This window comes from Paraphaeosphaeria sporulosa (genome assembly GCF_001642045.1).
Source record: "Paraphaeosphaeria sporulosa strain AP3s5-JAC2a unplaced genomic scaffold CC84scaffold_8, whole genome shotgun sequence".
Classification (NCBI taxonomy): domain Eukaryota; kingdom Fungi; phylum Ascomycota; class Dothideomycetes; order Pleosporales; family Didymosphaeriaceae; genus Paraphaeosphaeria; species Paraphaeosphaeria sporulosa.
Window position 1 is genome coordinate 334,934 of NW_017253367.1, and position 23,872 is coordinate 358,805.

A 23,872-nucleotide genomic window follows, 5' to 3' on the forward strand; every position below is an offset into this window, starting at 1 on the left:
CGCCCGCACGACACTCGCTACCTCCAACTCCGCACCCGCCCTCCGCCGCATATTATCGAGGCTGTGCCAGTACAATTAATCTCAGTCCGTTGCTCCTGATGCCCATTGTTTGAGGTACGCACGCTCCGACCCCTCGTGTTTCAGGCTCGTCCTGCGCCGCGCCACACACGCATTCCTGTTGACACCTGCCGACAGCTTTACAACGCACCTTAATTCACCGCCACCATGTCTGCCCATCCCCAAGGTGGTCAGTATGATGACGGCTACGGCCACGGCCACGGCCAACAGGGCCAAGATGCCTACTATCACGACGACCAGTATGGCCAGTACCACGACGACCAGCGTGGTGCCTACAACGACCAACACCAAGGGCACGGCGATGCTTACTACGACGAGTCGTGCGTTTCCCCGGGCGCGTTCTCCATCCACATGCTAACTGAGCCGCAGAGCCTACTACGATGGTCAAGGGCAGCATCAACAGAATGGCGGCTACTATGATGATCGTGGCCATGGCCAGCAGGGCTACCAAGACGAGTATTACAACGATCAGTATTACGACCAGGGAGGCCATGGCCAGGAGGGCTATGGGTGAGTTTCACTCGAGTTTGCTAATTGGCCGACTGCTAACGGCTGAATAGAGCGAGACCCCGCCGCCAGCACGACTCTGAGGAAGACTCCGAGACGTTCAGCGACTTCACGATGCGCTCCGACATGGCTCGTGCAACAGACATGGACTACTATGGACGTGGCGATGAAAGATACAACAGCTACAACGGTGGCGGTCAATACCGTCCCCCATCGTCACAGATCTCTTACGGCGGCAACCGCTCGTCAGGGGCTTCAACGCCGATATACGGCATGGATTACACCAATGCTCTTCCTGCCGGTCAGCGCTCGCGTGAGCCCTACCCGGCGTGGACCGCTGAAGCACAGATCCCTTGCACAAAGGAGGAGATCGAGGACATCTTTCTAGAGCTGACTGCCAAGTTCGGTTTCCAACGCGACAGCATGCGGAACGTGTACGACCACTTCATGACCCTGCTTGACTCACGAGCGTCTCGGATGTCGCCTAATCAGGCGCTCCTCTCGCTTCACGCCGATTATATTGGTGGTGAAAACGCCAATTACCGCCGCTGGTACTTCGCTGCCCATCTTGACCTGGACGACGCTGTTGGTTTTTCCAACATGAAGCTAGGCAAGGCGAACCGAAGGACGCGCAAAGCCCGAAAGGCCGCCAAGAAGGCAGCTGCCGAGAACCCTGGCAACGAACAGGAAGTTCTGGACGCATATGAGGGCGATAACAGCCTTGAAGCCGCAGAATTCCGATGGAAGACGCGCATGAATCGCATGTCACAACACGAACGTGTGCGACAGATTGCTCTCTACCTTCTCTGCTGGGGTGAGGCCAACCAGGTCCGCTATATGCCTGAGTGCCTCTGCTTCATCTTCAAGTGCTGCGATGACTGGCTTAACTCGCCTGCCGGACAAGCGCAGACCGAGCCCATCGATGAGTTCACTTATCTCAACAACGTGATTACCCCGCTCTACCAATTCTGCCGAGACCAAGGGTACGAAATCCAAGACGGCAAGTACGTTCGACGGGAACGTGATCACGCCGCCATCATCGGTTACGATGATATTAACCAGCTCTTTTGGTACCCTGAGGGTCTGGAGCGTATCGTCATGGAAGACAAATCTCGTCTTGTCGACCTGCCTCCGGCCGAGCGATACGCCAAGCTTAAGGATGTCGTTTGGAAGAAGGTGTTCTTCAAGACGTACTATGAACGACGCTCTTGGTTTCACATGATCGTGAACTTCAACCGTATTTGGGTCATTCACGTTGCGGCTTTCTGGTTCTACACTGCTTACAACTCGAAACCCGTATACACCAAGAACTACGAACAGCAACTGGACAACCAGCCCAATCCCGCCGCAACGCTCTCTGCTGTGGGTCTTGGTGGTACTGTCGCTGCCTTTATCCAACTCATGGCCACTTTCTGCGAATGGGCATACGTTCCTCGAAAGTGGGCCGGCGCTCAGCACTTGACGAAACGGATGCTTTTCATTCTCCTCGTCTTGGTCATTAACGTTGCTCCTGCTGTTTACATCTTCGTCTTGGACAAACAAACAGGCACTATTCCCCGGATCCTTGGCATTGTGCAATTCATCATCGCCCTGATCACGTTCTTCTTCTTCTCCATCATGCCTCTGGGAGGTCTCTTCGGCAGCTACTTGAAGCGCAATTCCCGTCAGTACGTCGCGAGCCAGACCTTCACTGCCAGTTACCCGCGTCTGAAGGGCAATGATATGTGGATGTCCTACGGTCTGTGGGTCATGGTCTTCGCTGCCAAGTTCTCCGAGTCCTACTTCTTTTTGACCCTGTCGCTGAAGGACCCCATCCGTATCCTGTCCCACATGAAGAAGCCTGACTGCGCTGGCGACAAGATTATTGGAAATGTCCTGTGCAAGTATGAACCCAGGATTCTACTTGGCCTGATGTACTTCACAAGTTTGATCCTGTTTTTCTTGGATACTTACCTCTGGTACATTATCCTGAACATGATCTTCTCCGTTGCGCGCTCTTTCTACCTAGGTATCTCCATTTGGACTCCCTGGAGGAACATCTTTTCTCGCCTTCCCAAGCGTATCTATTCCAAGGTTCTTGCCACCACCGACATGGAGATCAAGTACAAGCCAAAGGTGCTCATTTCTCAGATCTGGAACGCTATCGTTATCTCCATGTACCGCGAGCATCTGCTAGCCATCGACCACGTTCAGAAGCTTCTCTACCACCAGGTGCCATCCGAGCAGGAGGGTAAGAGGACTCTTCGTGCGCCTACTTTCTTCGTCTCTCAGGAAGATCACTCGTTCAAGACCGAGTTCTTCCCTGCCCAGAGCGAGGCGGAACGTCGCATCTCGTTCTTCGCACAGTCCCTGTCTACGCCGATTCCTGAGCCGCTACCCGTTGACAACATGCCTACTTTCACTGTTATGATTCCCCACTACAGCGAGAAGATTCTATTGTCTCTCCGCGAGATTATTCGTGAGGACGAGCCCTACTCTCGCGTTACTCTCCTGGAGTATCTTAAGCAGCTCCACCCTCACGAGTGGGATTGCTTTGTTAAGGACACAAAGATTCTCGCCGATGAGACCTCGCAGTACAACGGAGATACGGAGAAATCCGAGAAAGACACCGCCAAGAGCAAGATTGACGACCTTCCCTTCTACTGCATCGGGTTCAAGTCTGCAGCCCCTGAGTACACTCTTCGCACTCGTATCTGGGCCTCTCTCCGATCGCAGACTCTCTACCGTACCATCTCCGGTTTCATGAACTACAGCCGCGCCATCAAGCTTCTCTACCGTGTTGAGAACCCTGAGGTTGTCCAGATGTTCGGCGGCAACTCCGACAAGCTCGAACGCGAACTGGAGAGAATGGCCAGGCGCAAGTACAAGATCTGTGTCTCTATGCAACGTTATGCCAAGTTCTCCAAGGAGGAACGCGAGAACACTGAGTTCTTGCTCCGCGCCTACCCCGACCTGCAAATTGCCTACCTTGACGAGGAGCCACCGCTCAATGAAGGTGACGAGCCACGCATCTACTCTGCTCTTATCGACGGACACTCTGAAATCATGGACAACGGCATGCGTCGACCCAAGTTCCGCGTTCAGCTTTCCGGTAACCCCATCCTGGGTGACGGCAAGTCTGACAACCAGAACCACTGCATCATCTTCTACCGTGGCGAGTACATTCAGTTGATCGACGCCAACCAGGACAACTACCTCGAGGAGTGTCTCAAGATCCGAAGTGTCCTTGCTGAGTTCGAAGAAATGACCACCGACAACGTCTCTCCGTATACCCCAGGCATCCCCAACCCCAACTTCAACCCTGTGGCAATTCTTGGAGCCCGTGAATATATTTTCTCCGAGAACATTGGTATCCTCGGTGACGTTGCCGCGGGTAAGGAACAGACATTCGGTACTATGTTCGCTCGTACTCTGGCTCAGATCGGTGGCAAACTCCATTATGGTCATCCTGATTTCCTCAACGGCATCTTCATGACCACCCGTGGCGGTGTTTCCAAGGCACAAAAGGGTCTCCACCTGAACGAAGATATCTACGCTGGTATGAACGCTCTCCTTCGTGGCGGCAGAATAAAGCATTGCGAATACTACCAGTGTGGTAAGGGTCGTGATCTTGGTTTTGGCTCTATTCTCAATTTCACCACCAAGATTGGTACTGGTATGGGCGAGCAAATGCTGTCTCGTGAGTACTACTACCTGGGTACACAACTGCCTCTGGATCGCTTCCTGTCGTTCTACTACGCTCATCCGGGTTTTCACATCAACAACTTGTTCATCATGTTGTCGGTGCAGTGCTTCATGTTCGTTCTCCTCCATCTGGGTGCGCTCAAGCATGAAACCATTGTCTGCCGCTACAACAAGGACGTCCCTATCACGGATCCCCAGTGGCCCAACGGTTGCGCGAACTTGGTTCCTGTCTACGACTGGGTCGCTCGTTGCATTCTGTCCATCTTCATTGTTTTCTTCATCGCTTTTGTGCCTCTCGTGGTGCAAGAGTTGACAGAGCGCGGTTTCTGGCGTGCTGCTACCCGTCTGGGCAAGCACTTCTCTTCTTTATCTCCGCTGTTCGAGGTCTTCGTCTGCCAAATTTACGCCAATGCCATCACCACTGATCTTTCTTTCGGTGGTGCGCGTTACATTGGTACTGGACGTGGTTTCGCTACCGCACGTATCCCCTTCGGTATTCTCTACTCTAGATTTGCCGGGCCGTCCATGTACCTCGGCGCTCGTTCCCTGATGATGCTGCTCTTTGGCACTCTCACCGTCTGGGGTCCATGGCTGATTTACTTCTGGGCATCCCTGTTGGCCATGTGTATCTCGCCTTTCGTGTTCAACCCTCACCAGTTCTCCTGGGACGATTTCTTCATCGACTACCGTGAGTACCTCCGCTGGCTCTCTCGCGGAAACACCCGGTCGCACAGCGCTTCTTGGATTGGCTTCTGCCGACTTTCGCGTACACGAATCACTGGTTACAAGCGCAAGGCTCTTGGCGACCCATCCTCTAAACTCTCCGGGGATGTTCCGCGCGCCCGGTTCGCTAACATCTTCATGGGTGAAATCGTCGGGCCCCTTGTTTTGGTCGCCCTCACTCTGATTCCTTACTTGTTCATCAACGCGCAGACTGGTGTAAAGGCAGATAACAACAACGGGAAGGATCCGGTAGCGACCAGCTCCCTCATCCGTGTGGCACTCGTTGCCTTCGGTCCTATTGCCGTCAACGCAGGCGTTCTGGCCGCTCTCTTCGCCATGGCTTGCTGTGCTGGACCTCTCTTAGGGATGTGCTGCAAGAAGTTCGGTGCTGTCTTGGCCGCCATCGCTCACGCTCTCTCAGTCATCATGCTCTTCGCATTCTGGGAAGTCATGATGTTCCTCGAGGGTTTCAACTTCACCAAGGCTTTGTTGGGCATGATTGCTGTCGTCGCGATCCAGCGATTCTTCTTCAAGCTCATTGTCTCTCTTGCTCTCACTCGTGAGTTCAAGTCTGACACTGCCAACATCGCCTGGTGGACCGGAAAGTGGTACACTATGGGTTGGCACACTCTGTCGCAGCCCGGCCGTGAATTCCTCTGCAAGATCACCGAGCTTGGCATGTTCGCTGCCGACTTCATTTTGGGTCACTTCATCCTGTTCATCATGCTTCCGCCCCTCCTGATCCCCATGGCGGATAAGGTCCACTCGGTCATGCTGTTTTGGCTTCGACCTAGGTATGTTCTACCCTGAATTTGTTTTCTTCGTTTCCAAAATATTAACTGCCGTAGTCGCCAAATTCGACCTCCTATCTACTCATTAAAGCAGACCAAGCTTCGCAGGAGGAGAGTGGTCCGTTACGCTATCCTTTACTTCCTCCTGCTGGTCATCTTCATCGCCCTCATGGTCGGACCAGTCGTCGCTGGCAAGTTCCTCAAGCTGAACATCAAGATTCCCATGGATCTTCTCCAGCCTACTGGCCTGAACAACAACGATACCACGACCACGGTCACTGGTAGTTGTATCAACAACCTGCCGTGCCCTGGCCCTGGTGGCGATGAGGCGGTGGCAACCTCAACTGACAGCTCGGCGAAGATCCGCCGATTCATGGCTTTTTAAAATGTTACGAAGTCGAGTTGGATTTATTTGACCTTGCATTGTACAACATGGCGTAAGCATGACGGCATGGAGACTGGAGTCTCTCATAATGATTGTAATATTGGAGCCGGTCAACAGGTGCAAGCGTCACTTTTGTCTTCTGGGTGTCGGACTGGGTTCTAGAGGCCCTGTCTTGTTCACTTCGTCCGTCTCTTAGGCGGCTGCACATACTATGACACAATGGCTGGGGTTTGGTGGATTTGGCTGGCGAATATGTTAGATAAGCGTTTGCATTGACTTAAATACACGGGTCTTAGTGTTCTTACTATCGTTCCCATGCAAATGTGAAGTGCTGGTCATGGACTCACTCAGTTGGGACGTCGCAACGTTGAGCAAGAGTTGTCTGGATTCATCATTGACATTGATCATCTCGACTATCTTTTTTCTGACCACGGGGTGTCGAAGGGGATGTTTTAATGGGACTGAAGGTGTGAATGCTCGCCGGTGTGGTCTGTTTGGGCTGCGTGTGCCGATGAGATTACGGGGGCACGTGCGGGCGTGGTCGTGTTCCTTCTCTTCCGACGCACTCCGCAACCGCGACCCCCAAGTCGGAACCACTATTTTTCGGGGGAGCAATACTCAACAACCAAACCGCTGTCGCCACCCACCATGGACCTCCAAGAGACGCAGAACACGCTGGTGCGCCTCTTCAACGACGCAAACGCGCAGTTCCACAAAATGCCCGGCTCGGCTATCATACTGCGGTACATCAAGAGCAGCTACCAGGACGACCCCGTGCGCAGCGCAATTGAGCTGTTTCTGTTTCTGTTCGCGGTGCGGTATATGCTGAGCCCGAGCTACAGCACGCAGAAAAAGGTCAAGCTGACCGAGGAGGTGAGTTCGCGGTGTACAGAAGGGCCGGCGGGATAGGGGCTGACGCAGGAGCAGGAGATCGATGAGTTGGTGGACGAGTGGACGCCAGAGCCGCTGGTTGCTGCGACGACGCCTACCGACGAGTTCGAGAACGAGAAACGACCTGTTCTTGTCGGGTAAGCTGTCGCAGTATCAAAGGCGCGGAACCGATGCTGATGCGCGCGCAGTCCTACCGGGCCCAAGTCAAAGCTCTCCAACGGCCGCACCGTCACGAACCTCGCATCCTATAACTTCTACAATTTCGTCGGAAATGAGATGCTCAAGGAGAAGGCCATCCAGACGCTGCGTACGTACGGGGTGGGACCATGCGGGCCGCCAGGGTTCTACGGCACGCAGGACGTGCATATGAAGACGGAGGCCGATGTGGCAGCGCACTTGGGCGTGCCTGCCTGCATCATCTACGCGCAGTCTTTCTCGACCATCTCCAGCGTTATCCCGTCTTTTTGCAAACGAGGCGATATCATTGTCGCAGACAAGGCCGTGAATTTCTCAACGCGGAAGGGCATTCAGATAAGCAGGAGTACGGTACGGTGGTACGAGCACAACGACATGGAAGACTTGGAGAGGGTGCTGCAGAAGGTCACCAAGGAACAGGCAAAGAAGCCGCTTACCCGGCGCTTCATCATCACCGAAGGCATGTTTGAGAATATTGGCGATGTGTCGGATCTGCCGAGGCTTGTAAGTTGTATGCACTTCACGTTTGGAGGGAGACGTATTCACGGTGACTTCAGGTCGAACTCAAGCACAAGTATAAATTTCGATTGATTCTAGATGAGACCTGGTCCTATGGCGTTCTCGGCAGGACCGGTCGGGGCCTCACAGAAGCACAGAATGTGGACGCCCGAGAGATCGACATGATAATTGGAAATCTCTCGGGGCCTCTGTGTGCAGCAGGAGGGTTTTGTGCTGGAACTGAAGAAGTGGTGGAGCACCAGCGCATCTCGTCCGCATCTTACACGTACTCCGCCGCGCTTCCCGCACTGCTCTCAACCACCGCCAGTGAAACAATATCCATGCTTCAAGAACAACCAGAGATCCTGACGGCGCTGCGCGACAACATCAAAGCCATGCGCGCCCAACTAGACCCCAGAAGCGACTGGGTCAAGTGCACAAGCAACGTTGATAACCCGATCATGATTCTGATACTCAAACCAGAGGTCGTAGCTTCCAAGGGCTGGAGTACAAAAGATCAAGCACAGCTGTTGCAGGACACGGTCGACGAGGTACGTTCTCATGATAGCTGATTACTCACTGAATGAAATGTTGACATGCAGCAGTGTCTTGCCAACAACGTCCTCGTCACACGGGTCAAGGCCTACCCTCTCGGTTTGGGTGCTAACCCGCGGGATGAAGGATGGCAACCAACGCCTGCCATCAAGGTCTGCGTGACCTCGGGTCTGACTAAGAAGGAGACAGAAAAGGCGGGTATCACCATCCGTCACGCAATTACGAAGGTGGTGAAGAGCAACAAGTGGAGCAAATGAGTTCGCATCGCATTGATGTACGCTGCGGGATTTGGAAACATTTTTGCATGGGCGGCGTTGAAAGCATGGTGGAGTCTGGACGAGCACGACTCGGCAGTCTATAGAAACCTCACCACTTGTTCAGTATACAATTAATGCGTAATATCACCATCACAGGAAGATTTTGTAATGTCCAGACTCCCGCCCGCGAGGGTGCCTGGACACGTGCTGCCGTCGCAATTACATGTAGACGTCGTCATTTCCAATGCAGCCAGGGTGGTGTCGCGACCCCAACCCCTTCCCAGCCTCGCAGCGGGATCCTCGGCGTTGCCGCCAACGCTACCACATGATCCAGGCACCGCGCCCTGCGTCGAGTGCCGCTGCATCCACGCTCTTCGAGCCTCCGTACGTCTCTGCTGCTTCGACACGACTGCTTCTCAAAGCTGTTTTTGCTGGTGCCCCGCGACGAGAGCACGTCACGCATTCGCTTAAGCTGAACCCGCGCCCGCAACGCGAGACCGGAACGAACGTCGCCGCCTTCGGCCGCTGCTACGCGAAGAATTGCAGGAGGGAGTTTCACGAGAAGGACTGGTGCGAAAGGCACGGTAGCTGAACGGACGTTTAAGAGCAGAGGGAAGCACGCGAGACCGGGCGAGGACGACACCAGCGCATACTTCTCTCCGCGAGCGCTGCACCGCATCATAGTTCAAATCCCCCACATCGCATCGCAGGGGCGTTTTAAGAAGAAAGGCAAAATAACACAATGGCGCGCACAGTCGTCGGCTCCGCGGTCGTGGTGCGCGAGAAGTTCTTCTGGCCGGATGCCCAGCTCAACTTCTGGACCATCGTCATGCTCGCTACCGCGGGCACGATTTTGGGCGTCTTTGCCGAGTTTCTAGTAATTCAGAATAGGATGCAGCAGGCGATTCCTTGGTATGTGCTCCTTCCCCCTCTGCCTTTCTAGATGCCGGTGGTTAACGAGGTACACAGGATAATACCCTACGGCATCACCGTCGGCGCGCTGACCATCGCCTGGATCCTCGTCATGCTCGTCCTCATCGCGCAGCGCCGCCTGCTCCCGGGCGTCGTCATGCTCTTCAGTTTCATCCTGCTCGTGCTCTTCATCGCGGGCATCGTCGGGACGGCACTGAACCTCTTCGCCGGCCCGAACATAAGCAACCAGTGCAATACCTACGTCAACAATGTCTCGAGTCAGCAGTATGGGAGCAGTGTGGAGACGCTAGCGTGGCTGCAGCAGAATAATATTTGTGAGTTCGATTCTTTCCCACTGGGGAGTAGGGGGCAAAAGGATGAACGCTAATGGTGAACAGGCCAGTGCTGGAACGCCGCCTTCGCCTTCTGGATCATCGGCACCGTCTTCTTCGTCTGGATCATGGTCATGGCGAGCCAGGTCAACCAGAACCAGTACGGCTAGGGGCCGCTGTGGTTCGACGTCTTATGTCATCTCCTTCGGCCGGTTTCGTTAATGTATTATTGATGCGATGTATGCGATGTATGCGATGTATGCGATGCAGACGTATATGAACATGGGCGCATTTGCGCGGCGTTAACAGGATGTGATTAAGATACCGCTATATGCATGGGTGGGTGTTTGGGCTATGGATTACAGGGCACTGGGGAACGAAGGCCTGGCTGGAGGAACTTATACGGTGGGATTTTGTGAAGGCAAAAGGGGAGCCCGTTGATATAGTGTGCTGCGGATATATCGCTGCTTCTGAGCGCGACGAGCTATGTTGGTCAATGCATCTCTGAACGAAACATCATGTTGTTTTACATTCCATGTCTGCCTTCGTCTTGTCGTCTGCCTCTCCATAGCCCTCCGTGCAACACACCCGGCGCTCAGCCACTGGCGGTCCATCTCCCCACGGCCAATGCCCGCCTCATCTCCGCTATCTACGCCTCCGGACCGAAAACGAGACATGGGCAATCTTGCTTTTGCGCGCAAATGCCATGGCACCGGCGTAGTCGTGTCAGTGCTTCGCGCAAGCGAGCAAGTCTCCTCGGGATGAAAGAAGCGAAGTGAGACGGTTTATGCGCTATCTCTGTCTTCTTGGGTGCGATCGCGATCTGTCTGGCGGGACCTGCACGAGAACAAAGGCAGGCAACATTTCGGTTGTTGCAATAGGTAGTTCAGAAGAGTCAAATATGGGATTTCTGCTAAATGTTTGAGATATCCAGTCAAGGCGAGTCGACGTGGAGAGGAGACTTGCACTTCGTATGTATCCATGCAAGTACACACGAATCATCGTCGATCTCCCAGCCCCTCAATCCTGCCACACTCCTCCTGTGGCGGTGCACCCGTTCCTTCATTCTCTGTTTCAATACGGCTGATAAAATACCGCAGATACACTTTCACCCCAACATGTCATAGCCTGTCCGCTAACCGCGAACCTGACACGTCCGCTCGCGTCAGCGCCAGCTCGCGTTGTTCTTTGCTGCGAAAAAGAGGGGCGGGGCTGCTAATAGCCGGGCACCACTGTTTGGTTTACTTTCTGTCGTCATGACGTGTCCGCGGTCGACCTCTGTGTTTACTTTATTCGTGTTCGTCTATGACGACGATGAAATCCTACTTACAGTGTTAGGTAGCGTGGTGGTGGTTTGGTAGCGGAGAGGGTGTGCGGGGATATCGTGGGTGGTGTGAGGCGGACGGATGGTACTCCGGCCCAAGTCTCAATGTGCGCATAAGACGACAGCTCTTGTCGTGTGTGTGCTTTGCGTAGATCAAGTTCGCCGGCTGTCTGCGCGTGCATTACAGCGGTTCGCAGTCACTGCGAATAGTAATGGCAACGTGTGCATCTGCATCTGCGTCTTTCGTCTGCGTCTGCCGTCTTTGGAGATGCCTCCTCGCCTCGTGCATGCATATGCGACGCCCCCGGTGGCGGCGCATCGATTCGCTGTCGGCGCTCCCTTCTCGTGCAGAACAACGAGCGAGCGCCTATCAGCATTGCAAGATCAGCCCTGAATCAAGTTTGCGGAAACGAAGGTGCAAATAGGAACTCAAGCTAAAAATGTTTGATTGCGTTTTCCGGCTGTCGACATGCCACCCTTCCGACTGCAGCCCAGCTGGGCCAGTGGCCTAGCTATTTCGCCCCCAAATGTGGGAGAAGCCCAAACGATACATACGTTCTCTTATACCCGCTATAGAAGATGGACAGATAAACAAAGGGAAGTGGCTCAGCGCTGCTAGTATACAGGGGGCCAAGATAATACAGAAGGCGTACGTAGGGTATGCAAGGAGGGCGGTGACACAGAGCGCTTGCTGGGTAGCCAGTCTCTCTGGTGCCGCCGGGTAAGATGTTGGGTGGGTGGTAGGAGAGGGGCAGATCGGCTGCCTATGGTATCTGTTTGCTCGGTCTTCATATGGCAAACTGGTGTGGTGATGCAAAAAGCACTTCGTCTTGGGACGCCGCTGAAATAAGCACATCCGCCTGTGAAACGCCGTGCTGGGTAAAGACAGTGTGAAACAAAGTAGATTCCTCGTGGGGTAGATCCAACAACACGCTTGTGTATACATCCATGTATATAGCTCGTGTCGCAGTCGTCAGTCATGCCCTCGAGGGTGGTCGTAATCAACATTCTCAGCAGTTCTGATCTTTAGGAGACGAGCTCCCCACCTAATTCCATGCCGAGACCTTCGACTTTGGGCATCCTGCTTTCGCTTGTGGGTGGTGCCAGTGTGTCGAAGTTCAGTCTCCGTCGGGCCTCTCGTGCAGCAACTGGCGTCTTTCCAGCAATCGGTGTGCGGTTCCATGACTGGTTGATCTGTGCAGGGCTCGGGGACATGTTGAGGAAGTCGGCGAAGTTTAGATTAGCATTGGGTGTTTGCAGGCCAAAGCCGAAGTTGAGTCCGCCTCCTGGTGTGGACATGTGCGAAGATGGTAGAGGAGTGGATTTTGGTGGCGGCGTGGAGGGCGGGAGCATGTGTGGTTTCGAATCACCCGGCCTGGCTGGCGACGGTGAGGTGGCAAAATGCATGAGGAGGCCAACATCTTCCTCCCCTTTGTGTCCTTCTCTTGCGGCGCCGGCTGCTGTGAAGCCGCTCTGACGGAGGCGTGCGGAGCGGGCAACACCAGGTGGCGGTGTGCGTGGGACTCTCGGCGGCGAGGATCGCATGAAGGACTTGTTGATCTGGAACGACGATACGGGCAGGTCTTCGTCGTCATCTTCGGACATGAGGGGCGAGCGAGGGTCGGGGACGGTCGATGTCTCAGAGACGAAGGAGAGGCTGGGTGCGTGCTGCACACGACCGAAGCGAGCATGGCGGCGGTGGTATACGGGAGACGACTCGGGCAGCTGGAAGCTGTTCTTCCACGATTGAGATGCGGTGGTCGTCGTCCTCACTTTCATCCGATTGTGGTTGCTAGTGCCGGGGTAGTTGTTGAAGGATTGGGTATAGCGAGGCCGCTTGGTCTGGCTGTGATGGCTGTGGTTGCTTGAGCGACTGCCCGAGCGGCCAATTTCCTCCGAAAATATGGGCGCCGCGAGCGGGGACGAGTCGAGGACGCCGTCCTGATAGAAGCGTTCCGACACCGACGAGGCGTTGGACATGGTTTCGTTACTAGAGCCAGGGCGCTTCCGCTTAAGCTCGACATCTACCCGCGGCTCCAGGTGGTCGAGCGACAGGTCCTGCCATCCATGCTTGATCTTGACGTTGGCCAGCGCAAGGCGGTTCTGCAAAGTGCGGGTCATCTACAGAGACGGAATTAGCATGCAATGCCCAAAGGGGCCCGCGGCAAGAAGCTACCTTTGAGACTTGTGCCCTCCGCAACACCCTGCTCGCAACCTCGGCGGGCTGATCACTGCGGTCGACGTTGGCCATGGTGTTGAGGTTCCAGCGGGCAGGCTTGCAGTGCGGAGCAGAGGTTGACGAGCTCTCGCAAGCGTTTCAACGGCGGTTGCAGGCTTGGGAGTCGCACCAGCTGAAGCGGCAGAGGAATGTGGACAGTGCTCCGGAGGGATAGGGAATAGCTTGCCAAAGCACAGGCCCCGGCACCGGGCAATCGAGGCGGCCGACTTCACAACGACTGTCAGCGCCAAGTTCGGGCAGTGGAGAGTTCCGCAGAGACAGTGACTACTACACGCCCATCACGCAAAACGACGCTGGCCGGGCAATTGGCAGCCTGGCGAGATTGCTTTTGGTGTTTGGCGAGGACAGGGGTTGGACCTAGGCGGTAATGGCTGCTGACGGCGCTGTACAGTACGCTGAGAAACATATCGATGCATCTAGTCTAGCCTAAGCCCTAGGGCCGGGGATCCAGAGCGATCCGCCTCGTCACCAGCCACACTTACGAGGGCGAGGGCACGTTCGATGCGAATGCTTAGGCTGTCAAACCGAAGGCGCTGTGTAACTTCACGCCAGGCTGGCTTTCGGCTCTCCAATCTTCCTGCGGTGGCTTTGTGGCAGCTAAATACTGTGTAAGGGCCCTGCAGATGTAGATCCGTCGCATCCGCATCCGCGTCCCTCATAAGTGATCGGGACGGGGAGATTTCACCAAGCTGGCACCAGAATGCGTCCCGTTCTTGTGCAGTCCGAGCATTGTTGGATCGTGGCAGTCTGACAGAGCGGCCGATTGAATCGGCTCACGGCTTCGCAGCGCTTCAAAGGCAGACAAATCTTGGAAAACGGCTTGGCGGCTGGAATCGCTTCGGAAGCGGCGCCGCGCTTAGACTGTTAGACTAAAACATAGCGACGTCATGCCTGCCACCGAAGGGCAGTCGCGACGACGCTCTGTGCAACACAAACTGGCCTTCGCGACCCCGTGTCGTTCTTTACCCGCCCATATACGCGCGCCTGCTCTTCCGTGAGCCTCAGGTGTTTCGTCTGAATGCAATTGCCTGTTTGAGACCTGCGCGCTTTTCCAAGGCCAACGCCCATGCAGGTTTCCTGCACGCTAAAGTGTAGATACTGATAGATCTACCCTCGCTGCACCTGCAACCTGGACTCGCCCTTCCACTCCGGAGACGCTCGCATTCACTCTTCCACCCTCGTTTCTCGTCGGTCGCTTCTGACTTCGCTCGTTTGCCACCCAGGCCGTCCCTTGATCCCCAGAAAGCTGCCATTGCCAACCGATTACCCGTCGCGTTCTACAATACGGCGCTGTGCACGTATTCCGCGATTACGCGTCCCTGCCAACCTGCGCGACATTCGGTCCCTCGTTTCTCGCCCTCCACCTATGATCTGTTGAACAGTGCACCCGCCCACGATCGCGATACTCTCGGCCATGCCTTCCTTTCTTTCGAGCTTGCGGAGAAAGAGCAAGATCAACGTCAAATCAGAGGAGAAGCCTGCCCCAGCCCATGTGAATGGCAACGGCCACGCGAACGGGCACAATGGCAATGGCGTGTCCCGGCGCAAGTCGTCGTCGACTTTGAATTCCTCCGCCCTTGGATCATCCTCTCCTGCAACGTCGACTTCTGGAGAAGCTAGCGGCCAGCCCAAAGACGATATCCCGCCGCTGCCCACAACTCGGCCTCAGCGACCCGCTCCAAACCCTACGAAGCGTTACAGCCTGAACGTGAGGCTCGCCAGCCGACCAGGTACACAAGCGGACACTAACGTGGGACAGGGCATGTCGACCTCCAGCAGCTCTCAGCTCGCTGCCAATCCCTCCTCTCTACTTGCACCGCGCGTGCTATCCGTCTCCGAAGGTTCATGGGTATGTTTTTACATTACGCAAGCGATGCTTCTCTAACTGTCCCAGGTGCATCAGCAGGTCCTGCTGATCTTTGGACAAATTGGCGACTCGGCTCATAGGCCGCTGGACGGCACCGTGACTGTGAATCATCATCAAGGGCGCTTCCCTCCCACTGCCTGGCCGGTATGTGACTCATACTTCAAAGCACTTGTACACCTCGAGCCGGGCTGGAACCGTCTTCGCTTGGACTTTACCTCTCCGAAAGTGTCCTCCAGCAACACTTCCGTTTCCCCACACGCCTCATTTCTTAATGTTAATTACCTTCCCCTCACCGACTCTCCACCGCTTCAACTTGCGATCATTCTTGGGAGCGACTCACCTGGAACATACGACGCCACACCGGAACGTAGACAGCGCGAAGGCAACGGGTTGGATCTTGCGATTAAGAAGTTCCGCATGGCGGCATACCTCTGGCAAGCCTTTACTGGTGAGCAGATGAACCGACATGGCTTTGGGAGGAGGTGCTTTCGCTTCGAAGATTCATGGGAGCCGGGATCGTTGAGCTACCAAGATTGGGGCACCGGTCAGTTTCGGAACCAGGCCAAGATCCACGTCATTCGATCAGACAAGACCGTCGCAGAGATTCGCGACCTGGATCGCGCACAACAGAATCCAAAAGCCACGAAGAACGGAGACTTGTTCGGCATCGCGGCCGATGCCATAAAGAATTATTTCCAGACGAAATCTGGACAGAAGCAATACGTGTCCTGCCTGTTCCTTGATGCACATTGGGACCCCCAACACCAGATCATCCTAGGGCATGCCGCTCTAGGTGGAGGGGTTGGCGATATCCAGCTTGGCATCTTTGGATCGCATGCCCTCCAAAGTTATCCTTCAAGCATTGAGGAAGTGTGGCAGGCTTTTGGCGATTGCACGAGGACAGACACCGCGCACGTGGCGAATGATTGCAATGAAGCTGGCAGCAATTGGGAATCGGCAAATATCGGGATAGGTGCTCATCTCCATGAGACCGGCCATTTGTTCGGATGCCCTCACCAGGAGTCTGGAGTCATGTTGCGTGACTACGTCACTCTTAACCGTACCTTTACGACCCGCGAGCCGTATGCCACCCGCACCAAATCACCTGGGCAAAGGTTAGTGCTGCCATCTGACGAGTGTTCCTGGCATATTCTCGATGCCCTCCGCTTTCGGTTTCACCCATGTTTCCGGATACCTTTGGACAATGGAGCTGGGGACGAAAGCGTGCAGGTTTGGACGGTCGACAACGGCCAAGGAGGTGTGATTGCATCTTCAAAATCTGGAATCGCTTGGGTCGAATTGTACCCAGAGGGCGACGATGTTTGCCACTACTGGAAACGATGGCCTGAACTCGAGAACCAGTATCCACGCCAGGTCGCACTGAACGAGACTGAGCTTCGCGACCTTTTACCCAAAGAGAAGCAGAAGTCTCGACTCAAACTCGAGATATTTTCTGCCGGTGGCGGCAAGCACGTGGTGGAAGACCTTTCCCAACTCGCAAACCAGAAATTCGCTCGCGTGAGGCTGCCTGACGGACGGTGGGGCTACCGCGGAGGCAAACTAGGCTTTTCACAGATGGAGGGCTCGCAGCCGCAAGAGCTCATTCTTGATTGCGCTCATATTTCGACAAAACTTCTCTTATCGATTCGAGTATACCACGGCCTTGCTGTTGACGGTCTCGAATTTTTTTATGAAGATTCTACAAGCCAACTGTTCGGCAAACGAGGAGGGAAGCCCGGCGGTACAGAGTTTGCATTAGACACAAGGAAAGGCGAGCTACTACTCGGTTTCGCACTGCGGGCTGGACTCTGGATCGATGGAATCCAGATCTTGACCAGCCTGGGCCGCAAGAGCGAGTGGTTTGGCAACGCTCACGGCGGCAGCGGGTACGTTTCGTTAAAATCAAGTTATCTCTCTATGCTAACGATTACAGACACACGCTCATTCCTCCTCGCGGCTACACCATCGGCGGCATAGCAGGCTCAAGCGCTGCGTGGCTTGACGGCTTCCAATTGATCATCACCAGATGAATAATCCGATAGACAAATCTATCATTTCAAAGCACGAAGGAACGCACCTTCAGACACCCAACGAGGCGTCAAATGAGCACTACCGACCACAGACAGGATATCTTCTCATCAGCATATCATCGTCTGCATACTACTGGTATTTCGGACACGTAATACACCGCTTGGTGGAAGTTTTGGGTAGTTATTGTTGGCATCCGGTTTGCATGATGTTGTTCGGAGGGGACAGTACACGGGAAGGGTCGGCCTAAGCGCTGCCTAATGGATGGGAGGGACGCGGGTATACATATGGCGAATAGAAGACGGACCCTAGGTGGTGTGGAGATGGCAAAGCGGGAGAAAGAGGGTCCGGGGGAAGTACCTTCTCTGTAACAGCAACAATTGAACAGTAGCTTCATCGGACTAGACTACGCATGTTGCTTTGTGATGTCTAATAACATGTGGCTTTATTGCATCTGGGTCAGTTGCAAAACGATCGTTTCTGAGTAGAATCGTTTGAATTATGGGGAAGAAGTCTATCGCCCACGAGAAATCGCCCACGAGAAATCGCACGGTATGTATCCTTTAGCCATCGTAATTAGTTCAAGGTATATCAATTCTTTCTTTTGTACTCATAAGCATCGACCACGATGAGGTGGTGCCACATATAGATGCATCTTCTCCCGCTCTCTGAATATGAGAACAGTGCGGATCACGTCCGGAAACACCAGAGCATCGAACTCTCATGCCTCTCCTCTTGCAACCCTCCTGGATACCACACCAGTCCCACCACATCCGCTCTACGGCTTCGGCACATGTAGCGTCTTGCTAACCATTAGACACCCGTGCAGCACAAACGCCAGCGCGACAGGATGCACCTCCCACCATTGGCCGACACCCATCACGCCAAGCGGCAGCTGGGCGTGGGTCCACCCTTTGCTCGCCCAGAAGGCCATGATGCAGGCGAGGCCGATGGAGGTGGGGATCGGGGTGCCCTCGAAGTATTTGGACTTGCCGGTGGCGTCTTTGGGGAGCATGGCCACGGTGACGTTGAAGCGGGCAAGGCGGGTGAGGCCGCAGAGGACGAAGAAGACGAGGAGGAGGTGGTCGAGGGGCGTGCGGAGGCCGAGGGCGAAGGCAGCGGAGGCGGGGGCGACGCCGAAGGATATCTGGTTGTTACAAATATTAGCACGTTCGTTCTTTTTTTTTTTTAACCCTGGATGTGAGAGGGGGGAAGGAAACGTACCAGGTCAGCCAGCGAATCGAGCTCCTGGCCCATGAGGGAGGCCTTCTTCCTCCAGCGCGCGACCTTGCCGTCGAACAGGTCAAAGAACATGCCCAGGGGAATCAGGCTGAGCGCGATATAGGCGTTTGTGTAGTTTGTGGGGTCATCTTGGGCGCAGTAGCGGAGCGACGAGAAGATGGACATGACGCCGCAGAAGCCTGGCCATTCCCGTATTAGCATTTAGGTCCTGTGGTAGGGGGACCGGGAGAGGAGGTCGTACCGTTCATCTCGGTGATGAAATCTGCGAGGTGTAGCGCACGGAAGAGCGAGAAGTGCCCAGCTTCTGAGCTGAGGAGCCGCGCTTGCTTGTCTTGCGCTGCAAGCCGTTAACTATGAGGTTCCTCAACTCTGCGTCGCTACATACTCTGGTCCTTTGACGGGGGCATCTCGTCCTTTGGCCCAGCGGGCGCGCCGTTTCTTCGCGACATGATGGGGTAGCGGTGAGGTGGGGAGTAGGCAGCGGAAGGCGTAGGTATGGCTGGTGAGAGGGTAATGAGAGAAAGACGATAAAGAGACGTGGGTATTTCGAGTGCGTCTGTGGGTTCGTGTGTACCCGCGTCGACGTGTAGGTGGTGCAGGATTGCGGAAACTATTCAAGGTTCTTGAGGAGCTGCTGGCCCACGTCATATGCGGCAGCTAGCGAACGTCAAGGCTGAACCTATGCCAAGATTCGGGAGTGCGTTCGCAACTCCACACGCTTTTGAACGGAATGCTATTGGTCATTTGTACCGGGTTTCTTTGTTCGTATAGTAGACTAAGATTGAAATCTCAAGGAGGTCTTGAGACACAGGTTGTCTCTTTCTGTAGTCTACGCAAGACGAGACAGAATACGAGTTCAGGTCATAATCGATAGAGACATGCATGAAGCTGTCTCGTACAGTCCTCGTTACTCTTTGCAACGTCTAAGATCGAATTTTCAATATACATGCATGCGAGGTTCCCGTGGCCCGCCGTGATTGCAGTCGTAGGCAGCCTAGACTTTCCAAAAGCCACTTCCAAACACCAAACGCCGTAGATGACAAGGTATCGATGCGCTCGCGCCAGTACCAGTAGAAAGAAGTGTGGTGCCTTCGTCCGTTATGTCGTGCTGACACCTTCGTGCGATCGTGCTTAATAACCTCCTCTTCCACCACGGCTGAAGCCCCCACGGCTACCACCGCGCGAGAAACCACCGCTGCCACCACGGCCGCCGCCGCGTCCACCGAAGGAGCCGCCCCGGGAGCCACCGAAAGAGCCTCCTCGTCCACCAGCTCCTCCTCTTGAGAAGCCACCGCCACGGGGCGCTCCACGGCCACGGCCACCACGAGCACCGAATCCGCCGCGAGCGCCGCCCCTGCCGGCAGGCTTCTTCACCTTCGGTGCGCCCGGTGCGGGCTTGGGCTTCGGTAGGAATCTAGTTTGACGTCTTAGCTCGCGTTCGGCCCAAAGGAGTGATTGGGTTCCGGGATCGCTGCATAATTGGGGGAATATCGCATGCGACAACCCAACACACAGGTTCAATTTCATAAAAAGCATCCTGGGAATGAAGGGAGAAGGGAGAAGGTAGCATACTTGTCCAATGGTAGCAGCTTGTCGCCGCCAATGTAGAACTTATCGCCCTTCTTGAAGGATTTTGCCTGGATGCCCTCCGATGGCTTGATCGTGAAGTAGACTTGGGTGATGGGTCCGAGGATCTCGTCGACCTTGCCTACAGGCGTCTTGTTCTCGAGGTATATCGGCGCGTTGAAGTAGGGGATCTTTTCGTTGACGGACGTGCACATCAACTCGCCTTCGACGTCGTGCATGAATTCACCCATGGCTACATCGTGTTAGCCTTCATCCAGATGCGCGGCTCGTGATAGAACATACGGTATACGGTATCAGGTGGCCCAAAGGATGGCTGGAAGCCTCCGCGACCTGCAAGCCATTAGCTGTTGCGCACTGGAGCTCTGCGGCTGTGATTGACGCACCGCCACGGGGAGTGAATCCGCCGCGCGAGCCGCCTCCGCGGCCGCCTCGAGGTGTTCCGCGAAACGACATATTGTGTGTAGTTGTGCTGGGGGTGCAATCGTCTTGCGCGTCGTGAGCTGTTGCGCCTGCAGGGCGAAAGAGAAAATCGAAAATGCCAGGAGCTGCAGGCCAATCGGCGTTATGTTGTTCCGCCGCAGCCAGGGTAGCGCCTGCCCCACTACACACCGCGGGACGCCAAGAGGTGGGCTGCTTCGCGATTCAAATGCGAGGAACGCTCAATTCGCTTTTTCGACGGACATATCAGGTTGTTTGGGTGAAAAAAGCCCCGTAGGTCTGAGGTAAGAAGGATCGAGTCACAGTGCTTGCAGTCAGCAGCCACACTCCTCAGCGCTCCGTGCGACTTTGACTCACGACGAAACAGACTCACATATAGTGCGCGCGAGGGGTCGAACCCGACCGACAACAACAACAACAACAACAACAGTACAACAGTACTATCGCCAATTCTCGAGCACTCACTGTACGCTGATTCTGTCCGCGATACAAGGAACAACTTCGCACTATTCTAATACTTCCAAGACGTCCAAGGTTGCAACATGGCTGAAGCAGTGAAAGACGCTGTGAAGGAGGTCACCGACAACGTTAAGAACCTTGCCGTGTCTGGTGAGGCCAAGCCAAAGAAGGAGAAGAAGGCCAAAAAGGGTGCAGAGACCGGGGATGGCCGACCGCTCGAACTCAGCCCACCCGCTGCGTTCATCGACCACCGGGTCAAGATCTTCGAACAATTGAAGGCCAAATACGACGAGGAAATCGCCCAGAAGCCGCGCGAGAAGATCGAAATCACTCTCGGAGACGGAAAGGTCCATGTCGGAGAATCATGGGTCACCAGCCCGGCAGACATTGCGCGCGGTATCAGCAAGAGCTTGTTCGAGCGCACAGTCATCGCTCGGCTGGACCACGGCACACCAGACGAGACGCTGTGGGATTTGGAGAGACCCTTGGAGAAGAGCTGCAAGCTGGAACTCCTAGATTTCGACCATGAGGAGGGCAAGAGGGTCTTCTGGCACTCGAGCGCTCATATTCTCGGCGAGGCCTCGGAGCGAAGATTTGGCTGTGACCTCTGCATTGGCCCGCCAATTGAGGACGGCTTCTACTACGAGGTACGAATTCGGAACCCGACACATGACACCTCGCTATAGATCTAACATCACTGACACACACTAGATGGCGCTGCCAGAAAAAGCTGCCGTCGAAAGCTCAGACTACAAACCCCTCGAGACCATCGTCAGCAGCATTGTCAAGGAAAAGCAAGTCTTCCAACGATTGAGCCTTTCCAAGGAGGACCTTCTTGAGATGTTCAAGTCAAACCCTTATAAGCAGCACATTATCAAGGACAAGATCCCTGACGGCACGTTCACCACAGTCTACCGCAATGGACCGCTCATCGATCTCTGCCGAGGACCCCACGTACCGCACACGGGTCGCATCAAGCAGTTCAAGATCATGAAGAACTCTGCTTCGTACTTCCTCGGAGATGCCAACAACGACAGCTTGCAGCGCATCTATGGTGTTTCGTTCCCAGACAAGGATCGCATGCAGGAGCATCTCAAGTACCTCGAGGAGGCTGCTAAGCGTGACCATCGCAAGATCGGCAAGGAACAGGAACTTTTTTTCTTCCACGAGTACAGCCCGGGCTCTTGCTTCTTCTTGCCGCACGGAATGATCATCTACAACACGCTCAACGCTTATCTGAGGGAACAGTACTGGAAGCGCGGCTACCAGGAGGTTGGATCACCAAATATGTACAACTCGGCGCTGTGGAAGACCTCCGGTCACTGGCAGCACTACTCAGAAGACATGTTCACATTCGAGGTCGAAAAGGAGAAGTGGGCGCTTAAGCCCATGAACTGCCCCGGTCACTGCCTCATCTTCGGGCACCGCGAGCGAAGCTACCGCGAGCTTCCCATTCGGATGGCAGACTTCGGTATCCTCCACCGAAACGAGGCCTCCGGTGCGCTCTCCGGCCTGACCCGGGTGCGCCGATTCCAGCAGGATGACACCCACATCTTCTGCACAGAGGACCAGATCACCGAGGAAATCACCCAGCTCTTCGACTTTCTGCGCGAAGTATACGGCAAGTTCGGCTTCACCTTCAAGCTCAAGCTGAGCACGCGGCCCGAGGGCTTCCTGGGCGAGATTTCGACCTGGGACAAGGCTGAGGCCAAGCTCACCGAGGCCTTGAACCAGTTCACCGCGGAGGGAGGCGGCGCCTGGGAACTTAACCCCGGCGACGGCGCCTTCTACGGCCCCAAGATCGACATCACCATCCAGGATGCGCTGCGCCGCGACTTCCAGTGCGCCACCATCCAGCTCGACTTCCAGCTGCCCCAGCGCTTCGAGCTCGAGTACATGACGTCTGAGGCGCGCCCGAAGACGGACAAGGAGGCGGCGGAAAAGCCGAAGGAGGAGAAGGAGAAGCATGATCGGCCCAAGGAGCTCGCCGAGGCCGAGAACGAGGTCATCAAGAAAACACCCGCGCCCCCGCCGGGTTACGCCCGCCCCGTGATGATCCATCGCGCCATCTACGGCTCCTTTGAGCGCTTCATCGGGTAAGCTAACCATCCTTCCCCCCTCTTAGCCTGTACACATACTAACGCCTCTCCTCCAGCATCCTCACCGAGCACTTCGCCGGCCGCTGGCCCTTCTGGATCTCCCCGCGGCAAGTCATGATCATCCCCGTCATGCCCGCGGTTAACCCCTACGTGCAGGAAGTCCAGGCGTTGCTCCGCGCGCAGGGGCTCCACGCCGACATCGACATCAGCGGCAACACAATGCAGAAGAAGATCCGCACCGCGCAGCTCGCGTTGTACAACTTCATCATCGTAGTTGGCGCCGAGGAGCGGGAGAACAAGGCGGCGAATGTGCGCAATCGCGATGACCAGGAGAGCCAGAAGAGGGGCGAGGTCATCCCGCTGGATGAGGTGGTGAAGAAGCTGGTCAAGCTGAGGGATGAGCGGAGGCTGGAGAATAAGATCTAGGAGGTGGGCCGTGTTTTGGAGATGTTTCCGGGAGTGATGGATGCATGGAGTAGGTGGTGTAGCAGGACTTAGGGGTGGTGAAGGCATCATGTAGGCGTGGTAGGAGGCATGTGCGCGCATCCGTGCAGTGCAGTGCAATAGCAAAAGGAAAACAGTGCATCCCATCTTCTTGGTCTGACCGTCTCCATCCATCCCATCCGGAGCTAATCCTAAACGCTCAGGAGGTAAGCACCTGTTTTCGTTGTTCGCAGGTCACCGTTGCTTGACAGAAGTACTGCATCGGACCAAAACCACGCTAGACATTCGAATGCCATGACATGTCCCCAATCTACCGGGTGGAGCCTGTGGAGAGAGA

At 55.2% G+C, this 23,872-nt stretch overlaps 8 protein-coding genes across 8 annotated transcripts; 5 read left to right on the top strand and 3 right to left on the bottom strand.

The window, feature by feature from the left end:
* Positions 1–225: 225 nt before the first annotated feature.
* On the top strand, positions 226–6,168 carry CC84DRAFT_1098277 (uncharacterized protein; the record flags this gene model as incomplete). Its single annotated transcript, XM_018174759.1, has 4 exons — positions 226–398; positions 448–588; positions 639–5,786; positions 5,841–6,168. 4 exons carry the CDS (start codon positions 226–228, stop codon positions 6,166–6,168), a joined length of 5,790 nt encoding a protein of 1,929 aa, XP_018032990.1.
* Positions 6,169–6,816: 648 nt separating this feature from the next.
* CC84DRAFT_1188782 (PLP-dependent transferase) lies at positions 6,817–8,564 on the top strand (the record flags this gene model as incomplete). The annotated part of the gene is made up of 5 exons (XM_018181009.1): positions 6,817–7,041; positions 7,096–7,196; positions 7,248–7,758; positions 7,812–8,303; positions 8,358–8,564. The coding sequence occupies 5 exons, from the start codon at positions 6,817–6,819 to the stop codon at positions 8,562–8,564; spliced, it is 1,536 nt and encodes a 511-aa protein (XP_018032991.1).
* Positions 8,565–9,118: 554 nt separating this feature from the next.
* CC84DRAFT_903794 (uncharacterized protein) lies at positions 9,119–10,152 on the top strand. The gene is made up of 3 exons (XM_018187851.1): positions 9,119–9,476; positions 9,534–9,811; positions 9,875–10,152. Exons 1-3 carry the CDS (start codon positions 9,307–9,309, stop codon positions 9,976–9,978), a joined length of 552 nt encoding a protein of 183 aa, XP_018032992.1. The 5' UTR covers positions 9,119–9,306; the 3' UTR covers positions 9,979–10,152.
* A 2,006-nt stretch (positions 10,153–12,158) lies between these two features.
* CC84DRAFT_1150586 (uncharacterized protein) lies at positions 12,159–13,858 on the bottom strand (the record flags this gene model as incomplete). Its single annotated transcript, XM_018176712.1, has 2 exons — positions 13,309–13,858; positions 12,159–13,253 (listed from the first exon to the last, which is right to left on the bottom strand). The coding sequence occupies exons 1-2, from the start codon at positions 13,381–13,383 to the stop codon at positions 12,159–12,161; spliced, it is 1,170 nt and encodes a 389-aa protein (XP_018032993.1). The 5' UTR covers positions 13,384–13,858.
* Positions 13,859–14,612: 754 nt separating this feature from the next.
* CC84DRAFT_907445 (uncharacterized protein) lies at positions 14,613–17,604 on the top strand. The gene is made up of 3 exons (XM_018187852.1): positions 14,613–15,220; positions 15,266–17,124; positions 17,172–17,604. The coding sequence occupies exons 1-3, from the start codon at positions 14,786–14,788 to the stop codon at positions 17,266–17,268; spliced, it is 2,391 nt and encodes a 796-aa protein (XP_018032994.1). The 5' UTR covers positions 14,613–14,785; the 3' UTR covers positions 17,269–17,604.
* Positions 17,605–17,663: 59 nt separating this feature from the next.
* Positions 17,664–19,237, bottom strand: CC84DRAFT_1261350 (CDP-diacylglycerol--serine O-phosphatidyltransferase). Its single transcript, XM_018185057.1, has 4 exons — positions 18,894–19,237; positions 18,750–18,845; positions 18,491–18,687; positions 17,664–18,413 (listed from the first exon to the last, which is right to left on the bottom strand). The coding sequence occupies exons 1-4, from the start codon at positions 18,955–18,957 to the stop codon at positions 18,045–18,047; spliced, it is 726 nt and encodes a 241-aa protein (XP_018032995.1). The 5' UTR covers positions 18,958–19,237; the 3' UTR covers positions 17,664–18,044.
* Positions 19,238–19,255: 18 nt separating this feature from the next.
* On the bottom strand, positions 19,256–20,603 carry CC84DRAFT_1166464 (Gar1-domain-containing protein). The gene is made up of 4 exons (XM_018178965.1): positions 20,479–20,603; positions 20,378–20,425; positions 20,081–20,327; positions 19,256–19,922 (listed from the first exon to the last, which is right to left on the bottom strand). Exons 1-4 carry the CDS (start codon positions 20,546–20,548, stop codon positions 19,640–19,642), a joined length of 648 nt encoding a protein of 215 aa, XP_018032996.1. The 5' UTR covers positions 20,549–20,603; the 3' UTR covers positions 19,256–19,639.
* A 179-nt stretch (positions 20,604–20,782) lies between these two features.
* On the top strand, positions 20,783–23,680 carry CC84DRAFT_1166466 (threonyl-tRNA synthetase). Its single transcript, XM_018178966.1, has 4 exons — positions 20,783–20,846; positions 20,901–21,639; positions 21,704–23,088; positions 23,148–23,680. The coding sequence occupies exons 2-4, from the start codon at positions 21,076–21,078 to the stop codon at positions 23,515–23,517; spliced, it is 2,319 nt and encodes a 772-aa protein (XP_018032997.1). The 5' UTR covers positions 20,783–20,846; positions 20,901–21,075; the 3' UTR covers positions 23,518–23,680.
* The last annotated feature ends 192 nt before the right edge of the window (positions 23,681–23,872 follow it).